The sequence below is a fragment of the Apus apus genome, chromosome 2 (assembly GCF_020740795.1).
Source record: "Apus apus isolate bApuApu2 chromosome 2, bApuApu2.pri.cur, whole genome shotgun sequence".
Lineage (NCBI taxonomy): Eukaryota > Metazoa > Chordata > Aves > Apodiformes > Apodidae > Apus > Apus apus.
The window spans coordinates 156,599,081-156,615,966 of NC_067283.1; the positions used below are offsets into that span (position 1 = coordinate 156,599,081).

At 65.6% G+C, this 16,886-nt stretch overlaps 2 protein-coding genes across 2 annotated transcripts in view; both read right to left on the bottom strand.

Moving 5' to 3' along the window:
- Positions 1 to 6,171, bottom strand: part of LOC127381260 (maestro heat-like repeat-containing protein family member 1) — a 57,957-nt gene extending 51,786 nt beyond the window's left edge. Inside the window, 5 exon segments of the mRNA XM_051611377.1 lie at positions 933 to 1,095; positions 1,571 to 1,702; positions 2,021 to 2,166; positions 5,166 to 5,529; positions 6,096 to 6,171. Of these exon segments, the coding sequence (XP_051467337.1) occupies positions 933 to 1,095; positions 1,571 to 1,702; positions 2,021 to 2,166; positions 5,166 to 5,187 (463 nt within the window). The 5' untranslated portion in view covers positions 5,188 to 5,529; positions 6,096 to 6,171.
- A 1,234-nt stretch (positions 6,172 to 7,405) lies between these two features.
- On the bottom strand, positions 7,406 to 10,926 carry HGH1 (HGH1 homolog). The gene is made up of 6 exons (XM_051611420.1): positions 10,411 to 10,926; positions 10,144 to 10,244; positions 9,599 to 9,697; positions 9,430 to 9,521; positions 8,618 to 8,740; positions 7,406 to 7,874 (listed from the first exon to the last, which is right to left on the bottom strand). The coding sequence occupies exons 1-6, from the start codon at positions 10,905 to 10,907 to the stop codon at positions 7,710 to 7,712; spliced, it is 1,077 nt and encodes a 358-aa protein (XP_051467380.1). The 5' UTR covers positions 10,908 to 10,926; the 3' UTR covers positions 7,406 to 7,709.
- Between the last annotated feature and the right edge of the window lie 5,960 nt (positions 10,927 to 16,886).

Below are 16,886 nucleotides of genomic sequence, written 5' to 3' on the forward strand. Positions count from 1 at the left end.
TCCCCCAGGGCTGCAGGGGGTGTCTGGGCACTGGCAGCTCCCCCAGCTCATCTCACAGCCTGAGCAGAGCTGCTGATCCACGCCCTGCTGGGCTGTCCCAGTGGCTCTGCCAACAGGGATGAAGGCCACCAGCATCCTGGCTTGTGTCAGCACTGGGGTGGCCAGCAGGAGCAGGGCAGGGATCATCCCCCTGTGCTGGGCACTGGGGACTCCTCAAACCCTGGGGTCAGGTTTGGGTGAGGAAAGGGACATGGAGGGGCTGGAGCGTGTCCAGGGAAGGGCCCCGGAGCTGGGGAAGGGGCTGGAGCAGAAGGAGAAGGGGCTGGAGAACTTGTGAGGAGCAGCTGAGGGAGCTGGGGGTGTCCAGCCTGGAGCAAAGGAGGCTGAGGGGAGACCTGCTGGCTCTGCAGCTGCCTGAGAGGAGGTTGGAGCCAGGGGGGTCGGGCTCTGCTCCCCAGGAACAAGCCCTGGGACAAGAGGGAACGGCCTCAAGTTGTGCCAGGGGAGGCTGAGGTTGGATCTGGGGAACAATTCCTTCCTGGCAAGGGTTGTCAGGGCCTGGCCCAGGCTGCCCAGGGCAGGGGGGAGTCCCCATCCCTGGAGGGGTTTCCAAGCCCTGGAGATGGTGCTGAGGGACATGGGGCAGGGGTGGCCTTGGCAGGGCTGGGGGAATGGGTGGGACTGGAGGATCCTAAAGGGCTTTTCCAAGCAGAACCATTCCCTGGTTCAAAAGTTCCTCTGCAGACACCCCAGCTCTTCAGCAGCATCAAGTCCAAGCTGCCAGGTCCTGAGCAGCTTGGAGCAGCCTGGCTGGCTCAGCTCACACCAGGTGGTGGAGATGCCCAGCACTGAGCTGATGGGCACAGCACCCACCCCAGCACCCAGAGCACACAACCCTGCCCAGGTCTCCCCAAGCTCAGGTCCCCACTCACCGTTGGACACCGAGAGGTTTGCAAAGGTCTGCAGGACAAAATAGTGGGGCAGGATCCCGGGCTGGAACTTGGAGAGGACTTCTTCCATCACCTTGTTGATGAAGCGCTGCCCCACGGCCACCAGGAGGTTGCTGGCTGCCTGCTGCCAGTCCCGGACCACCTCCTGCAGGGGGAACCAGCTCAGGATGGACCCCAGGGCAGGAGGCAGCTGGGAGCAGGGTGCCCAGCTCCAGACTGTGCAGGGAATTGCACGGGTGGGATAAACAACAGCCTTGGGATTCATGGGTTGGGTTGAAGGGACCTCAGAGCCCACCCAGTGCCACCCCTGCATGGGCAGGGACACCTCCCAGCAGCCCAGGCTGCTCCAAGCCCCATCCAACCTGCCCTTCAACACTGCCAGGGATGGGGCAGCCACAGCTTCCCTGGGCAGCCTGGCCCAGGCTCTCCCCACCCTCACAGCCCAGAGTTTCCTCCTCATGTCCAACCTCCATCTCCCCAGTCCCAGTGTTAACCCATTATGACCTTAATGACTTTTTCCAACCCCAGCAATTCCATGATTCCCTGCAGCAGCAGCACCCGGGGCAGGAAAGGCCCACCCAGGAAGAAGGAGAGGAGAAGACCAAGCTTTCCAGCCCTACCTTTGACTTGGTCATTTCGTTGGATGCCAGGAAGATCACCACCTTGGCCGTGCTCTTGTCCAGGAGGGCGATGTTCTCCTTCACCACGGTCTCCATGGCCTTGAGGATGATCACCCGGTGAGGATAGGCCAGCTGGAACAGGAGGGAAAAGAGCCTGGTGGCCCAACCTGGCACCACATCTCCCCTGGGGACCAGGGACACCTGCAGGTCCCAGAGCTGCCAGACTCCCAGCCAGGACCCGGGGCAGCGTGTCCACCAGGCAGGATGTGGCAATGACTTGAGCCACCACCAGTTTCTCACCCACCACGGCTCATTCTCACCCTCCTTCACCTGCACAACCCCAGGCTCAGGTGCTGCCCTGGTAGCCCAGGCCCTCCCAGGTGCCTCCCTCAGCTGGTGACACCATCCTGGTGCCAGCAAGGGAGGTGCCCAGGGCTGAGCAGCCCCCACCTTGTCGTGCTGCCGCAGGTACTCGTCGCAGGAGTTGAGGATCTCCTCGGGCTCAGACTCCCCCAGGTAGCACAGGGCGTTGTAGATCTGCTCCTGGACCAGGGGGTCCTTGTCTGTGGTGGCATCCATCAAGGTGGTGGCGAGCCCTGGGCAAGACAAGCAGCAAGACCCTGAGTTCTCTGAACACCTGGGACCAACGAGAGCAAGGAGCAGAAGAACCTCTGTGTGGTCCCATCCCTCCTTCCACCACTCAAGTCAATCTTCACTGGCCCTTCCCTTGGCTTCCCACCCAAGGAGGACCCACCAAAACTCTTCTTCTGGGCTCAGCACCCGTGACAACTCAGAGGCACCTTGTCCACAGCTCCTCCCTACCCCCGAGGGCTGGTTCCTCATCCTCCCCCAAGCTGCAAACTCCACAGGTTTTGTGCTGCAGACACTGCCCAGCACCTCATCAAGGTGACTCAGCTCCAAAAAGGTTTCTTGCTGGGCTGGGGAGAAGGATTTATGGCTCTGGAGATGTCAGACCAGGGCTGGGGAGCAGGAGGGGATCTGCTGGGCAATGAGGGGCCTGGGGAACCTGCACAGGGCTGACATGACCTGGGACCCAGCAGGGGCACGTCATGGAATGTCAGGGGCTGGCAGGGAGCTCTGGAGATCACCCCTGGCAGCCCCCAGGGCAGGAGCACCCCCAGCAGGGCCCACAGGAACCTCCAGAGGGGCTGGGGTGTCTCCAGAGAAGGAGCCTCCTCAGCCTCTCTGGGCAGCCTGGCCCAGGGCTCTGCCACCCTCACAGGCAACAAGTTCCTCCTCATGGGGAGCTTGACCCTCCTGTGCTCCAGCTTGTGCCCGTGGCCCCTTGTCCTGTCCCTGGGCAGCCCTGAGCAGAGTCTGGTCCCCCCTGCTGACCCCCTGCAGATACTGCTCAGCCTTGAGGAGACCCCCCCTCAGGCTCCTCCTCTCCAGCTGAACAGCCCCAGCTCCCTCAGCCTTTCCTCCCAGGCAGATGCTCCAGCCCCTCAGCATCTTGGGGGCCCTGCCCTGGACTCTCTCCAGCAGCTCCTTGGCCTTCATCCCCTGGGCAGCCCAGAGCTGGGCCCAGCTCTCCAGAGCTGTCCCCCCCAGGGCAGAGCAGAGGGGCAGGAGAACCTCCCTGACCTGCTGCCCACACTCTTCTTGATGCCCCCAGGAGCCCATGGGCCTTCTTGGCCCCCAGGGCCCATTGCTGGCTCATGGTCACCCTGCTGCCCACCAGGACCCCAGCTCCTGCTGCCCAGAGCTGCTCTCCAGCATCCCTGAGGGGCAGGGGCTGGAGGACCCCTCTGGAAGTCCCATTGAATCCCACCACCCCACGAGGCCCTTCCAGCTGCCAGGTGGGAACAGCACAGGTGACAACGGCCCCTGTCCTGGCCCTGGGGCACCGACAAGCCCTGAGCTGCTCCCACCCCCCAGCCTGAAACTGCTCCCACAGCCTCACTGCGTCCTGGAGCAGCAGATTCCTCATTAGGGCTTTTGCCAGAACAAGGTTAATTAGTTTCACAGCAGGTGGCCCAGGACACCCGGCCCTGGGGGGATGTCACACGGCCCCAAAAGCCACCACTGAGGGTGGCAAGTGTCCCTTGTCCCTGCCCCTCCTGCTGCTGCCAGTGCTTCCAGGCAGGAGCTGCCAGCCCCTGTGGCCCCCTGTCCCTGTGGCCCCCTGTCCCTGTGTCCTCTTGTCCCCATGTCTGCCTGTCCCTGTGTCCCCCTGTCTGCCTGTCCCTGTGTCCCCCTGTCCCTTTGTCCCCCTGTCTGCCTGTCCCTTTGTCCCCCTGTCCCTGTGTCCCCCTGTCTGCCTGTCCCTGTGTCCCCCTGTCCCCTTATCCCCATGTCTGCCTGTCCCTGTGTCCCCCTGTCCCTTTGTCCTCTTGTCCCCATGTCTGCCTGTCCCTGTGTCCCCCTGTCCCCTTATCCCCATGTCTGCCTGTCCCTGTGTCCCCCTGTTCCCTTGTCCTCTTGTCCCCATGTCTGCCTGTCCCTGTGTCCCCCTGTCCCCCTGTCCCCTTATCCCCATGTCTGCCTGTCCCTGTGTCCCCCTGTCCCCGTGTCCCCCTGTCCCCAGGATGTCCCACCCTGGGGTCCTCCCCTCCCAAGGCAGGGGCTCTGGGGAATGTTTTTCCTGCTGTTCCCCTAAAGCCACCGTGACCTGGTGCTGCCGGGGAGGGAAATCCCTGCTCCCCCCCCTCCCCGTGGCTCAGTTCAGCCAGAAGGTTCTTTCTGGCCCTTCTAGATATCGGGGGGGGGGGGGGAGGGTGGAAATAAAAAGGAAAAAACAATTAAAAAAAAGGCAAGGAGCTTCATTTCCAAGCTGGGATTAATTTAGGAAACGCAGCCCAGGGCTCGGGCTGGAACAGGCAGAGCCCAGTGAAGCTCAGGCAGTTTGCAGCAGGGCTGAGGCCTGAGATGAGTTTCTAGGGCAGGGAATGACTGACTGGGCAGGGAATGACTGACTGGGCAGGGAATGACTGACTGGGCAGGGAATGACTGACTGGGCAGGGAATGACTGACTGGGCAGGGAATGACTGACTGGGCAGGGACCAGGGGCAGGGACCAGGGGCAGGGACCAGGGGCAGGGACCAGGGGCAGGGACCCCAGCCCCGTCCTCCCCTTCCCACCCAGGACCTTGTCCCTCCAGCTGCCACAGGGAGCTCAGGCCGAGCCCCCAGCTCAGTGATTTAGCCTCATCAGGGAGGGAGACTTAATTCCCAGCCAGCTCCATTCCCAGTCGGCTCCCAGTCCCTCCCAACCGGTCCCAATTCCCTCCCTACCGGCCCCCAGTCCCTCCCATCAGGACCCAGTTCCCTCCCAGCCGGCCACCACTTCCCTCCCAACCGCTCCCAGTCCCTCCCAGTCCTCTCCAGTTCTCTCCCAGCCCTCTCCCAGTCCCTCCTAGTTCTGTCCCAGTCCCTCCCAGTCCCTCTCAGCCCTTCCCAGTTCCCTCCCAGCCCTTCCCAGCTCTCTCCCAGTCCCCCCCAGCTCCTCCCCGTCCTCTCCCAGTCTCTCCCAGTCCCTCCCAGCTCTCTCCCAGCCCCTCCCAGTTCTCTCCCAGTCCCTCCCAGGAGCAGCCCGAGGCGCGGGGGCCGCAGGAGCCCCCCAGCCCCCCACTCACGCCGGACCCGCGCCTCCGCCATGCTCCTGGTCCTCAGGCTGCCCAGCGGGGCGGCAGCTCCTGCCCTCGCCAGCCCGGGCCGCCCTGGGGATCCTATTTTTCCTCCTTGGATTCTTTTCCTTCCCACGGGACGAAGCCCCCGGGCGGGGGGGAGCGGGGAGGGGCGGTGGGATCAGCCGGGAGGAGGAGGAGGCTCCGGGGCAGCGGTGGGGAAGGAGAAATCCCGGTTCCCGGCGGGGAGTGATCCCGGTTCCCGGCGTCCCGAGGCCGCCCGGGGGGGCCGAGTTTCCATCGGTGCCCGGGATGGTCCCTCAGAGAGGCCGGAGGCGGCGGGAGCGCATCCCGGGGGTTGCTCCTTCCTGACCTGCCAAGGAGAAAGGACGTTCGGTTGTTCCCCCGGAGAAACGGCCCCGGGCAGCTCAGCCACCCCCCCCCGGGATCCGGGACCCGCGGCGCCGGGACCGGGCCAGGCGGGAGCTCCGGGGATGTGTCCCAAAAACCAGGCAGAAAAGGGATGGAGCGACATTCCCAGCGCCGGGAAGGGCCGGGAGCCCCGCGGGGGGAGCACCGAGCGGCTGCAGGCCGGGAAAGAGGGAATCTTGGGTGGAACGAGAATCCCAGCGACCGGCGGCCCCGGTAACGGGGCTCGATCCGGTAACGGGGCTCCGGTAACGGGCACCGGGGCTCGGTCCCCGGCGGAGCACAGAGCCCAGGGGGGTCGTTTCCCTCGGAAGCGGAAAGGGGGTCACCGGCAGCTCCCCCGGGGCCGGGGGGGGGAGGGAAAGTACCGGAGCACCGAGCCCGGGAGCACCGGCCCCCCCGCCGGTGGCAGGCCCCAGCCCCCCCGGGGAGGCCGGGCAGCCCCCCAGGGGCCGGGAAGCCGCCCCGGGCCCCGCTGAGCCCCGCTCCGGAGCCCCCGGCCTCACTCACCGCGGCCGCCGCCGAACCGGGACCTGCTCGGGCCCCGGCGCCGCTTCCGGGTGAGGCCACGCCCCCTGCCCCGCCCCCTCATCTGGCCACGCCCCCTCCACACGAGGCCCCGCCCCTCATGTGTGACCGCGCTGCTGGGCTGGGGGGGGTGCGCATGCGCAGTGCGGCTGCGCTGGAGGGGGCTCGATCGCCCCCTGGCGGGGCTGAACGGAACCGCCCCCACCGGGACCCCCCCCCCCCCCACTGGGACCCCCACACACACATTGAGACCCCCCCCCCCCTAGCGGGACCCCACACACACACCGGGACACCTCCCCCAGCGGGAGCCCCCCCCCGGCAGGACCCCCCCCCCACCGGGACCCCTACACACATTGAGACCCCTCCCCCCCGCGGGACCCCCACACACACCGGGACCCCCACACACATTGAGACACACCCCCCCCCCAGCGGAACCCCAACACGCACCGGGACACACCCCCCAAGCGGGAGCCCCCCCCCCCCAGCAGGACACCCCCCCCCCACCGGGACCCCCACACACATTGAGACCCCTCCCCTCAGGCGGGAGCCCCTCCCAGCGAGAACCCCCCCGGCTGGACCCCCCCCCAGCGGGACCCACACACACATTGAGACCCCTCCCCCCAGCGGGACCCCCACACACACCGGGAACCCCCCAGCAGGACCCCCACACACACACACGCGTGTCCCGCAACGGGGACCCCCACCCAGACCCCCAGGGGGTCCCACAGACAGCGACCCTCCCACCCAGGCACGTTATGCAGTGGGGACCCCCACGGACATGTGTCCAGCAGGTGGGACCCCCCCCACACCCGCCAAGGGCACCCTGCAGCCAGGGACCCCCACCCAGCCCCATCTCTGACCCCCCCACCAGGCACATCCCACCGACAGAGCCCCCCACCCAAACACATCCTGCAGCAGAGACCCCCCCCCAGCCCCATCCTTGACACCCCCAGCCAGACACATCCTGCAGTGGGGACCCCCCCCCCCTCCTGTACGGACATCCCACCAACAGGGACCCCCATCCAGCTAGGTCCCACAGAACAGACCCCCACCCAATTGGCTCCCACAGACGGGGACCCCCAACTGGGTGAATTTCACAGACAGGGAACCCATCCCCCCAGGGCCCCCCCCAGACCCTCCCTCATCCCCCTCTCCCCAGGGCAGGAGTGGGGGGGTCACCTCCCCTGGACCCCCAGTGCCCCAGTTAGAGGAGGGGGTCACCTCCTCTGCCCCCCCCCGGTGCAGGGTTGGGGGGAGGGTCACCCCAACACCGCCCTCAGGGCCACCTCCGGTTTGGGCTGGAAACCTTTTATTTTGGGAAGGCACATTTTGGGAACTCAACCTTGGGGAGCCCCCCCGGGGCCACCCCACGGCACTGGGGGGGGGTGGGGGGCAGGAAGCACCGCCCCTTCCCCAACCTCCCCCCGCCCCATTTCAGCCCGGTCCCCCCGGAGGCGCGGGAGGCCGCGGGGGGGGGGACACGACACACCTCCCCCCCAGGACCCCCAATCCCCCTCCCCAGCAGCGGGAAGGGGCGGATCCCCTCGGGAATAGCCCCCAGGAAGGGCAGCGTGTGGGGGGGCGGGCACGGCCCCCTCAGGCGGGGGGCTGCGGGGAGCCCCGCTCCTCCTCCTGCTCCTCCTCCTGCTCCTGCTCCTCCTCCTCCCGCTCCAGGCGCAGCAGCTCCTGCTCCACCTCCGGCGGCACCTGCACCTCCAGCAGGTTCTCCATCCCCGGGCCCGGGTCATCCCCGATCAGCACCTTCTCCCAGCAGGATCAGGCAAGGGAGGGGAGAGGGAGTGGTGGGACCCCCACCCCCCGCATCCCAGTGGGGGGAAAAGGGGCAGGACGGACCCCTTGGAGCAGCCCTGGGAGCCCAGGACCCTCCTTTTTCCCCCAGGACCCCCTTGCCTCTCCCATGGGACCCTCTTGCCTCCCCCAGGGTCCTCCTGCCTCCTCCTGAGGACCCTCCCTTGAGACCCTCCTGCTTCCCCTGGAACCCCCCTGTCTTCCCCCCAGGAACACTCCCCCAGGACCCTCCTGCTTCCCCCGGGACCCCTCTGCCTCCCTGGGACCCTCCCCTGAGACCCTCCTGCTTCCCCTGGGACCCCCCTGTCTTTCCCCCTGGGACCCTCCCCCAGGACCCTCCTTTTTCCCCCAGGACCCCCCTGCCTTTCCCATGGGACCCTCTCGCCTCCCCCAGGGTCCTCCTGCCTCCCCCTGAGGACCCTCCCCTGGGACCCCCCTGTCTTTCCCCCTGGGATCCTCCCCTGGGACCCCCCTGTATTTCCCCCTGAGGACCCTCCCCTGGGACCCCCCCGTCTTTCCCCCTGGGACCCTCCCCCAGGACCCTCCTGCCACCCCCAGGAGCCCTCTGCCTCCCTGGGACCCCCCCCTGAGACCCTCCTGCCTCCCCCAGAACCCCCCTGCTTCCACCTGAGGACACCCCTCCCCCAGGGTCCTCCTGCCTCCCCCAGGAGACCCTCCCCAGGCCCCTTGCCCACCTGGACGAGCCTCTGGCAGGCCCTGAGCACGGGGGGCTCGCGCTCCCAGCGGTGCAGCTCCCGCAGCACCAGGTACGTCCCCTTGGCCCTCACGACGTCCCGGCCGGCCTGGGTGGCCGTGAGCTGTGGGGATGAAGCAGCAGGGTGGGCAGGGGACCCAGCCAGGGGTGCTGCGGGGCAGGGCTGGGGCTCAGCACCTCCAGGGACGGGGATCCAGCCCCTCCTGGGGTGACCTGTGCCGCAGCCTGTCACCCTCAGGCCGTGTCCTGATCTGATGGCACCTTGCGTCCCAGTCTGTGCCCACAGCTGCTGGTCCTGGCACTGGGCAGCCTGGTTCCTGCTGCCTCCCTCCCTGCAGGTGTTTATAGACATGGATTCAGCCCCCTGGAGACTGCTCTTCTCATTCCTTCTCCACACTGAGCTCCACCAGGTCCCTGCTGGCCTGATTCTCCAGCCTGGCCAGGTCCCTCTGAATGCCAACACCCCCCTCTGGTGCATCAGCTTCTCCTTCCAGCTCAGTGTCACCTCCAACACAACCAGGAGACACTCTGCACCATCACCCAGATGACTGATGAAGTCCACACCACCAGCCACTGGTCCACCAACTCAACTGGTGACCCCTCTCTGGGCCCATCCAGCTTACAACCCCACTCCACACCTGCTTGCCCAGCCCCAGACACCACCACTTTTCCATGAGGACCTCCTGGTGGACACCACATTCCAGGACAGCCCTGAACACCTTCCCAAGCCCAGCAGCCCCAGACTGAGCCCTGGTCCTCAGCCCCACCACGATTCCCACTGGAGGGACCCACCAGCAGGATGGTTTCCAGCAGCATCTTCCTGATCTCAGGTTCTTCCTCCCTCTGCTTGTCCTGGGGCAGGTACTGCAGGTCCAGGGGCAGCCCTGGGGGACAGGCACCCTCAGGTTGGGGGGCACAGGACCAGCAGCCCCCCTGGACACCCACCCTGACACCCACTTACTTTCCATCTCGTCCTCAGGGAACTCCTCAGGGCCGGCCAGAGGCAGGAGGAGGAAGGGCAGGATGTCCACCTCCTCACCCAGCAGCCACTCGTGGTCCCCTGGGGACAACCTGAGCTCAGAGGAGCCACCACAGGCAGGGCAGAAAGCCCAGCCCAGCCCCCCTGACCCCAGCCAGCACCTCACACCCCCCACCCACCCCTGGAACTGGGGGGGAGAACGGGAAGGGCACAAGTGGGAAAAGTCCCGGCTCGGGATAAAGGCAGAGCAGGAAGTGAAGGGACAAGTGAAACAAACAAACAAACAACCAAAAAAGGCCCAAAAAGGGCGGCAAAGGCACCAACCCCCCCCAGCCCCCCCCCCTCGCCTCTCCCCACACAACGGGGCTTTATCCCCTCCCCCTGGTAGAGCCGGTGGTGCCACCTCCAGCTGCGGTGTGAGGGGGGCTGTCCTGGCTGCGTCCCCCCAGCCCCCTGCCCTGGGGACAACGAGGTGGTCCCGACGCTGCCAGCGGCGGGAACCGGGCCCTGCAGCTCGGGGCTCTCACCGTAGTCGAAGCAGCAGTTCCTGAGCGCTCCCACGACGCCCCGGCGATGGACAACGGAACCGCGGTACTGGGTGAACGGCAGCAGCCGCTGCACCGAGCGCCTGCGGGGAGAGCGGCAGTCACGGCGGGGAGGGGGGCAGGCACGGCGGGGAGAGGGGCAGGCACGGCGGGGAGGGGGGCAGCCACGGCGGGGAGGGGGGCAGCCACGGCGGGGAGGGGGGCAGCCACGGCGGGCCGGGACCCGCCCCCGCCCCACCGGAGCCCTACCGGGAGCGGTCGAGGAGGCAGCGGCGACCCTCGGGCAGCTGGCTGAGGTTGCAGAGCAAGGGTCCGAGCTGAGGCGGCGGCCGGGGCTCCGCGAGGGCCTGGAGGAGCGGCTCCAGCCCCGGGCCGCGCTCCTGCAGGCCCCGCAACACCCGCTCCGCCGCCTCCGGCTCCCGGCAGAGGTTGGCCAGCAGCCCGCAGGCCTGCCCGTCCGGCAGCAGCCCCAGCAGCGCGGGCAGCCCCGCCAGCAGCGGCCCGCGGGCCGCCGGCTCGGCCGACAGGTTCACCAGGCAGCCCAGGGCGGCGCGGGCCGCGGGCGGGCAGGGCCCCGCCGCCAGCCCCAGCAAGGCCGGCAAGGCCTCGGACGACCCCAGCAGCAACCGCCGCCCTTCCGCGCTGCCCGACAGCGCCAGAGCTGCCTCCGCCGCCCCGGCCCGCGCCGCCGGGGCCGCCGCCGGGCCCAGCAGGGCCGCCAACTCCGCCGCCGCCGCCGCCGCCATGGCGGCCGCCTCCCCACGGGCCGCCGTCGCTTAGCAACCGCCGGGCTAAGCGACGGGCGGGCGCGGGAGCCAATCGGAGAGGAGAGAGGAGGGAGCGGCGGCCAATCAGGTGCGGGGCAGCCGGCAAAAGGGGCGGGTCCCGCGGAGAGAGGGGAGGTGGGGAGGGTGGCCCCGCCCACGGGCTGGCCACGCCCCCTGGGGCTGCGGGGCCGCTGGGTCCTAGTGCGGGGGGGGGGGGGGGAACGGGGGGGGTGATCAGGAAGGGTCTGATCAGGAAGGGTCTGATCAGGGGCTGGGGGAGCTGGATGCAGGGGCTGGGGGAGCTGGATCCAGGGGCTGAGGCTCAGCAGAGGCATTCCTCCAGGGATGGGGACTCCCCCCTGCCCTGGGCAGCCTGGGCCAGGCCCTGACAACCCTTGCCAGGAAGGAATTGTTCCCCAGATCCAACCTCAGCCTCCCCTGGCACAACTTGAGGCCGTTCCCTCCTGTCCCAGGGCTTGTTCCTGGGGAGCAGAGCCCGACCCCCCTGGCTCCAACCTCCTCTCAGGCAGCTGCAGAGCCAGCAGGTCTCCCCTCAGCCTCCTTTGCTCCAGGCTCAACACCCCCAGCTCCCTCAGCTGCTCCTCACAAGTTCTCCAGCCCCTTCTCCTTCTGCTCCAGCCCCTTCCCCAGCTCCGGGGCCCTTCCCTGGACACGCTCCAGCCCCTCCATGTCCCTTTTCTCACCCAAACCTGACCCCAGGGCTCACCTGCAGCCCCACCAGTGCCCAGCACATCATTAACAAAGGCTTTCCAGCCCAGCTGGGAGCTGAAGTGTCTCTGGGAAGGTCCCTGCAGGGCCTCCCTTGTGACTTCACGTGTCTCATCTCCATGGACACTCAAAACTCCCAAACACCACCATTCTTCAGAGCTCCCAGCTGGGCTCCCAGCAAGTACCATCAAGGAAACCAGGAATAGCAAGCCGGGAGGAGAAACCTGGGAAGCCCACCGAGCTGGGAAGGTCAGTGCTTTTAAATGAACCCCCACTTCGTGTCATCCCAGCTCCAGGCTTGTTCTCCCCGTGCAGATGGAAGTTGCTCTGAAATTGCCTTTCCCCCCAGCCACACAACTGGTGCCAGGACAGTTCCCCCACTTGTCACTGCTACCCCTTGGGGACACATTTCTGGCTCTTTGAGTCCATTCCCAGAACAAACCTGCTCTGATTTCTACACAGACCCTTACTCACATGTATTGCTAGACAGGTTCTTCTCCTGCACCCCCTCCACTTCCCACCCTGCTGCCCGTTCCCAGCTCTTACCCATTCTCCTACCAGGACATTCACACTCTTTTCTTCACCTGCCTCTTTAAATTGTGCACATTTATTTCCCTTAAAAAGGGCCACCAGTTGTGTTAGGACACAGACAGTGTTCATTCCTCACCAGACTCCCCCCGCTTTTAATGCTCAGTTGTTTTCTTCCTCTTCTGAGGAATAATTCAGCAGTTCAGCCCCAAACCAGGGCTGCTCATCCCTTTGTTCCCAGGGGATGTCTGCAAGGACCATCCCTGCTGAGGGGTGACCTTCCAACCCCCTTCCAACCCAAACCACTCGGTGATTCCATGATTATGTATTTTTAAAAGCTCTGTCTAGACCACGATTCCATCACCCTCATCATCCCACAAGTACCACAAAACGTCTTCCAATTTGTTTCTCAAACCCAGGACTTGGAACCAGGGGGGACCCTGTGCCACACGGACCAGAACAGCCAGCAGAACCTGTATTGAGGACCTAGAGGAGAAGACATGGAGTCCAGACCTGCCCAGTGCCCACCTGCTTTTTTACCATCCATCATTCATTAATGTTTGACCCTCCTGGAGAACCACCCTGGGCTCTGAAGGTCCATCTCACTGGTTTTACCTGGTAAGTCCCACCAGTATCTGCAGGACACGTGGTCGGGGCCACGGGTCAGTGGTGGCCTTGGCAGGGCTGGGCCAACAGTTGGATCTGATGATCCTGAAGGTCTTTTCCAACCCAAACGATTCCGTGGCTCCGGGTTCCTTCACCCCGGGCTGTGACTTGGGATGGTTTTGCCCTGGGAAACCTGGGAGTCCACCTAAGGGGGAGCAGAGAGGTCCGTGGTGCCTGTTCCAGGCCTGGCTCTTCCTGCCACCTGCAGCCCCACCTGCCTGGTCCTCCAGTTGTCTCAGGGAGCTTCTCACCCTCCATGACACATCTCCAGGATTCCTGCAGAACAGACAGCCCTGGCCCACCACGGATGAGCTTCTGGAGCTTCCCTGCCCATGGCAAGGGTTGGGAACAGGTGGTCTTCAAGGTTTTTCCAACCCAAACCAGTCTGGGATTCTTACCTCTCGGCGGCTACGATGCACGTACACGAGACAAGGATCCAGGGCACCTTTGTCCTGGACATGAGGGGGAAATTCTGGGCTGTGAGGGTGGGGAGAGCCTGGCCCAGGCTGCCCAGGGAAGCTGTGGCTGCCCCATCCCTGGCAGTGTTGAAGGGCAGGTTGGATGGGGCTTGGAGCAGCCTGGGCTGGTGGGGGTTGGATCTACATGAGCTTTGAGGTCCCTTCCAACCCAACCCATTCCATGATTCTCTGAGAATCCTTTCCAGAATCCCAGGAGGCTGAGATGGGAAGGGACCTCTGGCCTCGCTCCAGGACGTGGTGTGAAAGCACAACCCTCTGAGGACACCGCTGGGGATGAAAGTCACGGCCGCTCCCGTGGCACCAATTAATTAGTGTCTGCAATTTCCCTGCCGCTAGAGCCGCCCAGAGCCCGGTGCCCGGCGTGTGGAACATGGCATCCAAGAGCAAGCAGGCCAAGCAGGACACCAAGAGCACTGGGAAGCCCAAGCAGGGAGAAGGAGCCAAGAGTGGAGACGCAGCCAAGGAAATAGGTGAGATGGAGCAGCTTGTGGACGAGAAGAGACGGCACTTGCAGCAGGAATACAGGACCCTGGCTGGCCACCTGAGGACACAGGCGGGGGCAGTGGATCAGCTCCTGCGGGAAAACCAGCTCCTGGAGAAGGAAGCCCAGAGGAACCAGGAGGAGAGCAAAGCCTACCTCTCCTACCTCAAAAAGCAGAGGCAGAAGTGCAAGGATCTGGTCACCCTCAATGAGCAGAACCACTGGGACCTGTCCCGGGTGCAGCAGCAGAAGGAGGAGCTGGTCTCCCGGTACGGCAAGAAGGAGCAGGAGCTGAGGAGCTCCCTGGCGAGCGCGGAGGCCACGTCCTCCCGCCTGAGCAAGGAGCTCCGGGACCTGCAGCCCTTCAGGGAGACCTTCGCCCAGCAGACCCGGCGGATCAAGGAGCTGGAGAAGGAGCTGCTGGTCACCAAGATCCACCAGGCGGACGAGATGCAGCGAGCCAGGAGCAGGTTCCTGGAGACCAAGGCGGCCCGGGAGCGGAGCTGCCAGCAGCAGCTGCAGGCGCTGAGTGCCGGGGCGGCGGCGGCGGCGGCGCGGGCGCTGCGGGGCCACGTGCGGGAGGTGCGGGCCGAGAACCTGGCGCTGCGCGGGGACCTGCTGCGGCTGCTGCGGAGCTGCCGCCTCCTGCGGGAGCAGCGGGAGCAGCTGCGGGACCAGCGGGAGCAGCTGCTGCGGGAGCACCAGTGCACCCAGCGCCTGCTGCAGCGCCGGCACCAGTCACACCAGTAACACAGCACCACTGCACCCAGCGCCTGCTGCGGCGCCGGCACCAGTCACACCAGTAACCCCAGCACCACTGCACCCAGCGCCTGCTGCAGCGCCGGCACCAGTCACACCAGTAACACAGCACCAGTGCACCCAGCGCCTGCTGCAGCGCCGGCACCAGTCACACCAGTAACACAGCACCAGTGCGCCCAGCGCCTGCTGCAGCGCCGGCACCAGTCACACCAGTAACACAGCACCAGTGCACCCAGCGCCTGCTGCAGCGCCGGCACCAGTCACACCAGTAACACAGCACCAGTGCACCCAGCGCCTGCTGCAGCGCCGGCAGCGGGAGCAACAGTCACACCAGTCACACCAGTAACCCCAGCACCACTGCACCCAGCGCCTGCTGCGGTGCCGGCACCAGTCACACCAGTGCACCCAGCACCAGTGCACCCAGTGCTTGCTGCAGTAGCAACACCAGTCACACCAGTAACACAGCACCAGTGCACCCAGCGCCTGCTGCGGCACTGGCACCAGTCACACCAGTCACACCAGTAACACAGCACCAGTGCACCCAGCACATGCTGCAGCACCGGGAGCAGGAGCACCAGTCACACTAGCACCAGTGCACCCAGCACATGCTGCAGCAGCAACACCAGTCACACCAGTGCACCCAGCACGTGGCAGACCAGCAGCACCAGTCACACCAGTAACCCCAGCACGTGCTGCAGCGGCGCCACCAGTCACACCAGTGCACCCATCACATGGCAGACCAGCACCACCAGTCACACCAGTGCACCCAGCATGTGGCAGACCAGCAGCACCAGTCACACCAGTGCACCCATCACATGGCAGACCAGCAGCACCAGTCACACCAGTGCACCCAGCATGTGGCAGACCAGCAGCACCAGTCACACCAGTAACCCCAGCACGTGCTGTAGCGGCGCCACCAGTCACACCAGTGCACCCATCACATGGCAGACCAGCAGCACCAGTCACACCAGTGCACCCAGCATGTGGCAGACCAGCAGCACCAGTCACACCAGTAACCCCAGCACGTGCTGTAGCGGCGCCACCAGTCACACCAGTGCACCCATCACATGGCAGACCAGCAGCACCAGTCACACCAGTGCACCCAGCATGTGGCAGACCAGCAGCACCAGTCACACCAGCAACCCCAGCACGTGCTGCAGCAGCACCACCAGTCACACCAGTGCACCCATCACATGGCAGACCAGCAGCACCAGTCACACCAGCAGGAGGCATGAAGGGCCAGCAGCACCAGCAGCACCAGCTGCAGCTCACCCTGCAGAGCACCCAGAGGTGCCCCTGAGCCTCAGAGCCACCTCTCCAGCCCCCGGGGGTGCCAGGGGACACAGGCTGTCAGCCGCTGCCACCCCGAGTTAATTAAAGCCTTAATTGGGCGCTCGGTGGGAGGAGGGTCGGTTTGCACGGCCCCTGCTCAGCCCCCAGCCCAGGCCACAGGTCCTGAAAGTCACCCCAGCTTTAACTTCTGTGCCACCCCTACAGAGACAGGATCTGCAGCCCCTGCTGTCCCCCCAGATGACACCTTCTCCTTAGGATCAGGCTTTGGGGTTTCGTTAATTAGCCATTGCCATGGGCAGGTGACACTCCTGGGCACAAGGAGGTGGTCGCAGTGACACGCTCCCTGCAAAGTGCACCCACTGGAGCCACAGAGGAGCCAGCTCCAGCTCCCAGCAACTCCACCATCCCAGATGTTCTGCACTTACCTTCTGCTCGGCCCCAGAGGAGAGACAATCAACATGTGAGGAACCAAATGCCTTAAACACCATCAGCAGCTGAAGGATCTGACCCTTGGACGTCAATAACCAGCAATAAAGCATCTTCTCCGGGTATCATGTCCAGGTTCATTCCTGCTCAGGTGTTTCACGGGAGGGGCAAGAGCTGAAGGGCTCTGGGTCTGGCATCTCTGGGCTCTGCGGGTGGGACAGGCTGGGCTTGATGCCTCATCGACAGGGACACCAGAGGTGCCCTCTGCTCCACCCAACACCCTCACTGCTTCCCCAGCAGGTGACCAGCAGGGCCAGGGGGGGATTGTCCCCTCTGCTGAGACCCCCTGCAGGGCTGGGGCCAGGCTGGGGTCCCCAGCACAGGAAGGACACGGAGCTGTTGGAGAGGCCAGAGGAGGCCCCGGAGATGCTGGGAGGGCTGGAGCAGCTCTGCTCTAGAGCCAGGCTGGGAGAGCTGGGGTGTTGAGCCTGGAGAAGAGAAGGCTCCAGGGAGACCTGAGAGCAGCTTCCAGTGCCTGAAGGGGCTCCAGGAAAGCTGGGGAGGGGCTTGGGACAAGGGCAGGGAGGGCTGGGAGCA

Coding starts and splice junctions, on each gene's coding strand:
- HGH1 (XM_051611420.1), bottom strand. CDS start 10,907: ATGGCGGCGGCGGCGGCGGCGGAGTTGGCGGCCCTGCTGGGCCCGGCG. Junction 9,522..9,598: donor CCCTGAGGACGAGATGGAAA/GTAAGTGGGTGT, acceptor CCTGTCCCCCAG/GGCTGCCCCTGGACCTGCAG. Junction 7,875..8,617: donor CCTGCCAGAGGCTCGTCCAG/GTGGGCAAGGGG, acceptor TGCTGGGAGAAG/GTGCTGATCGGGGATGACCC.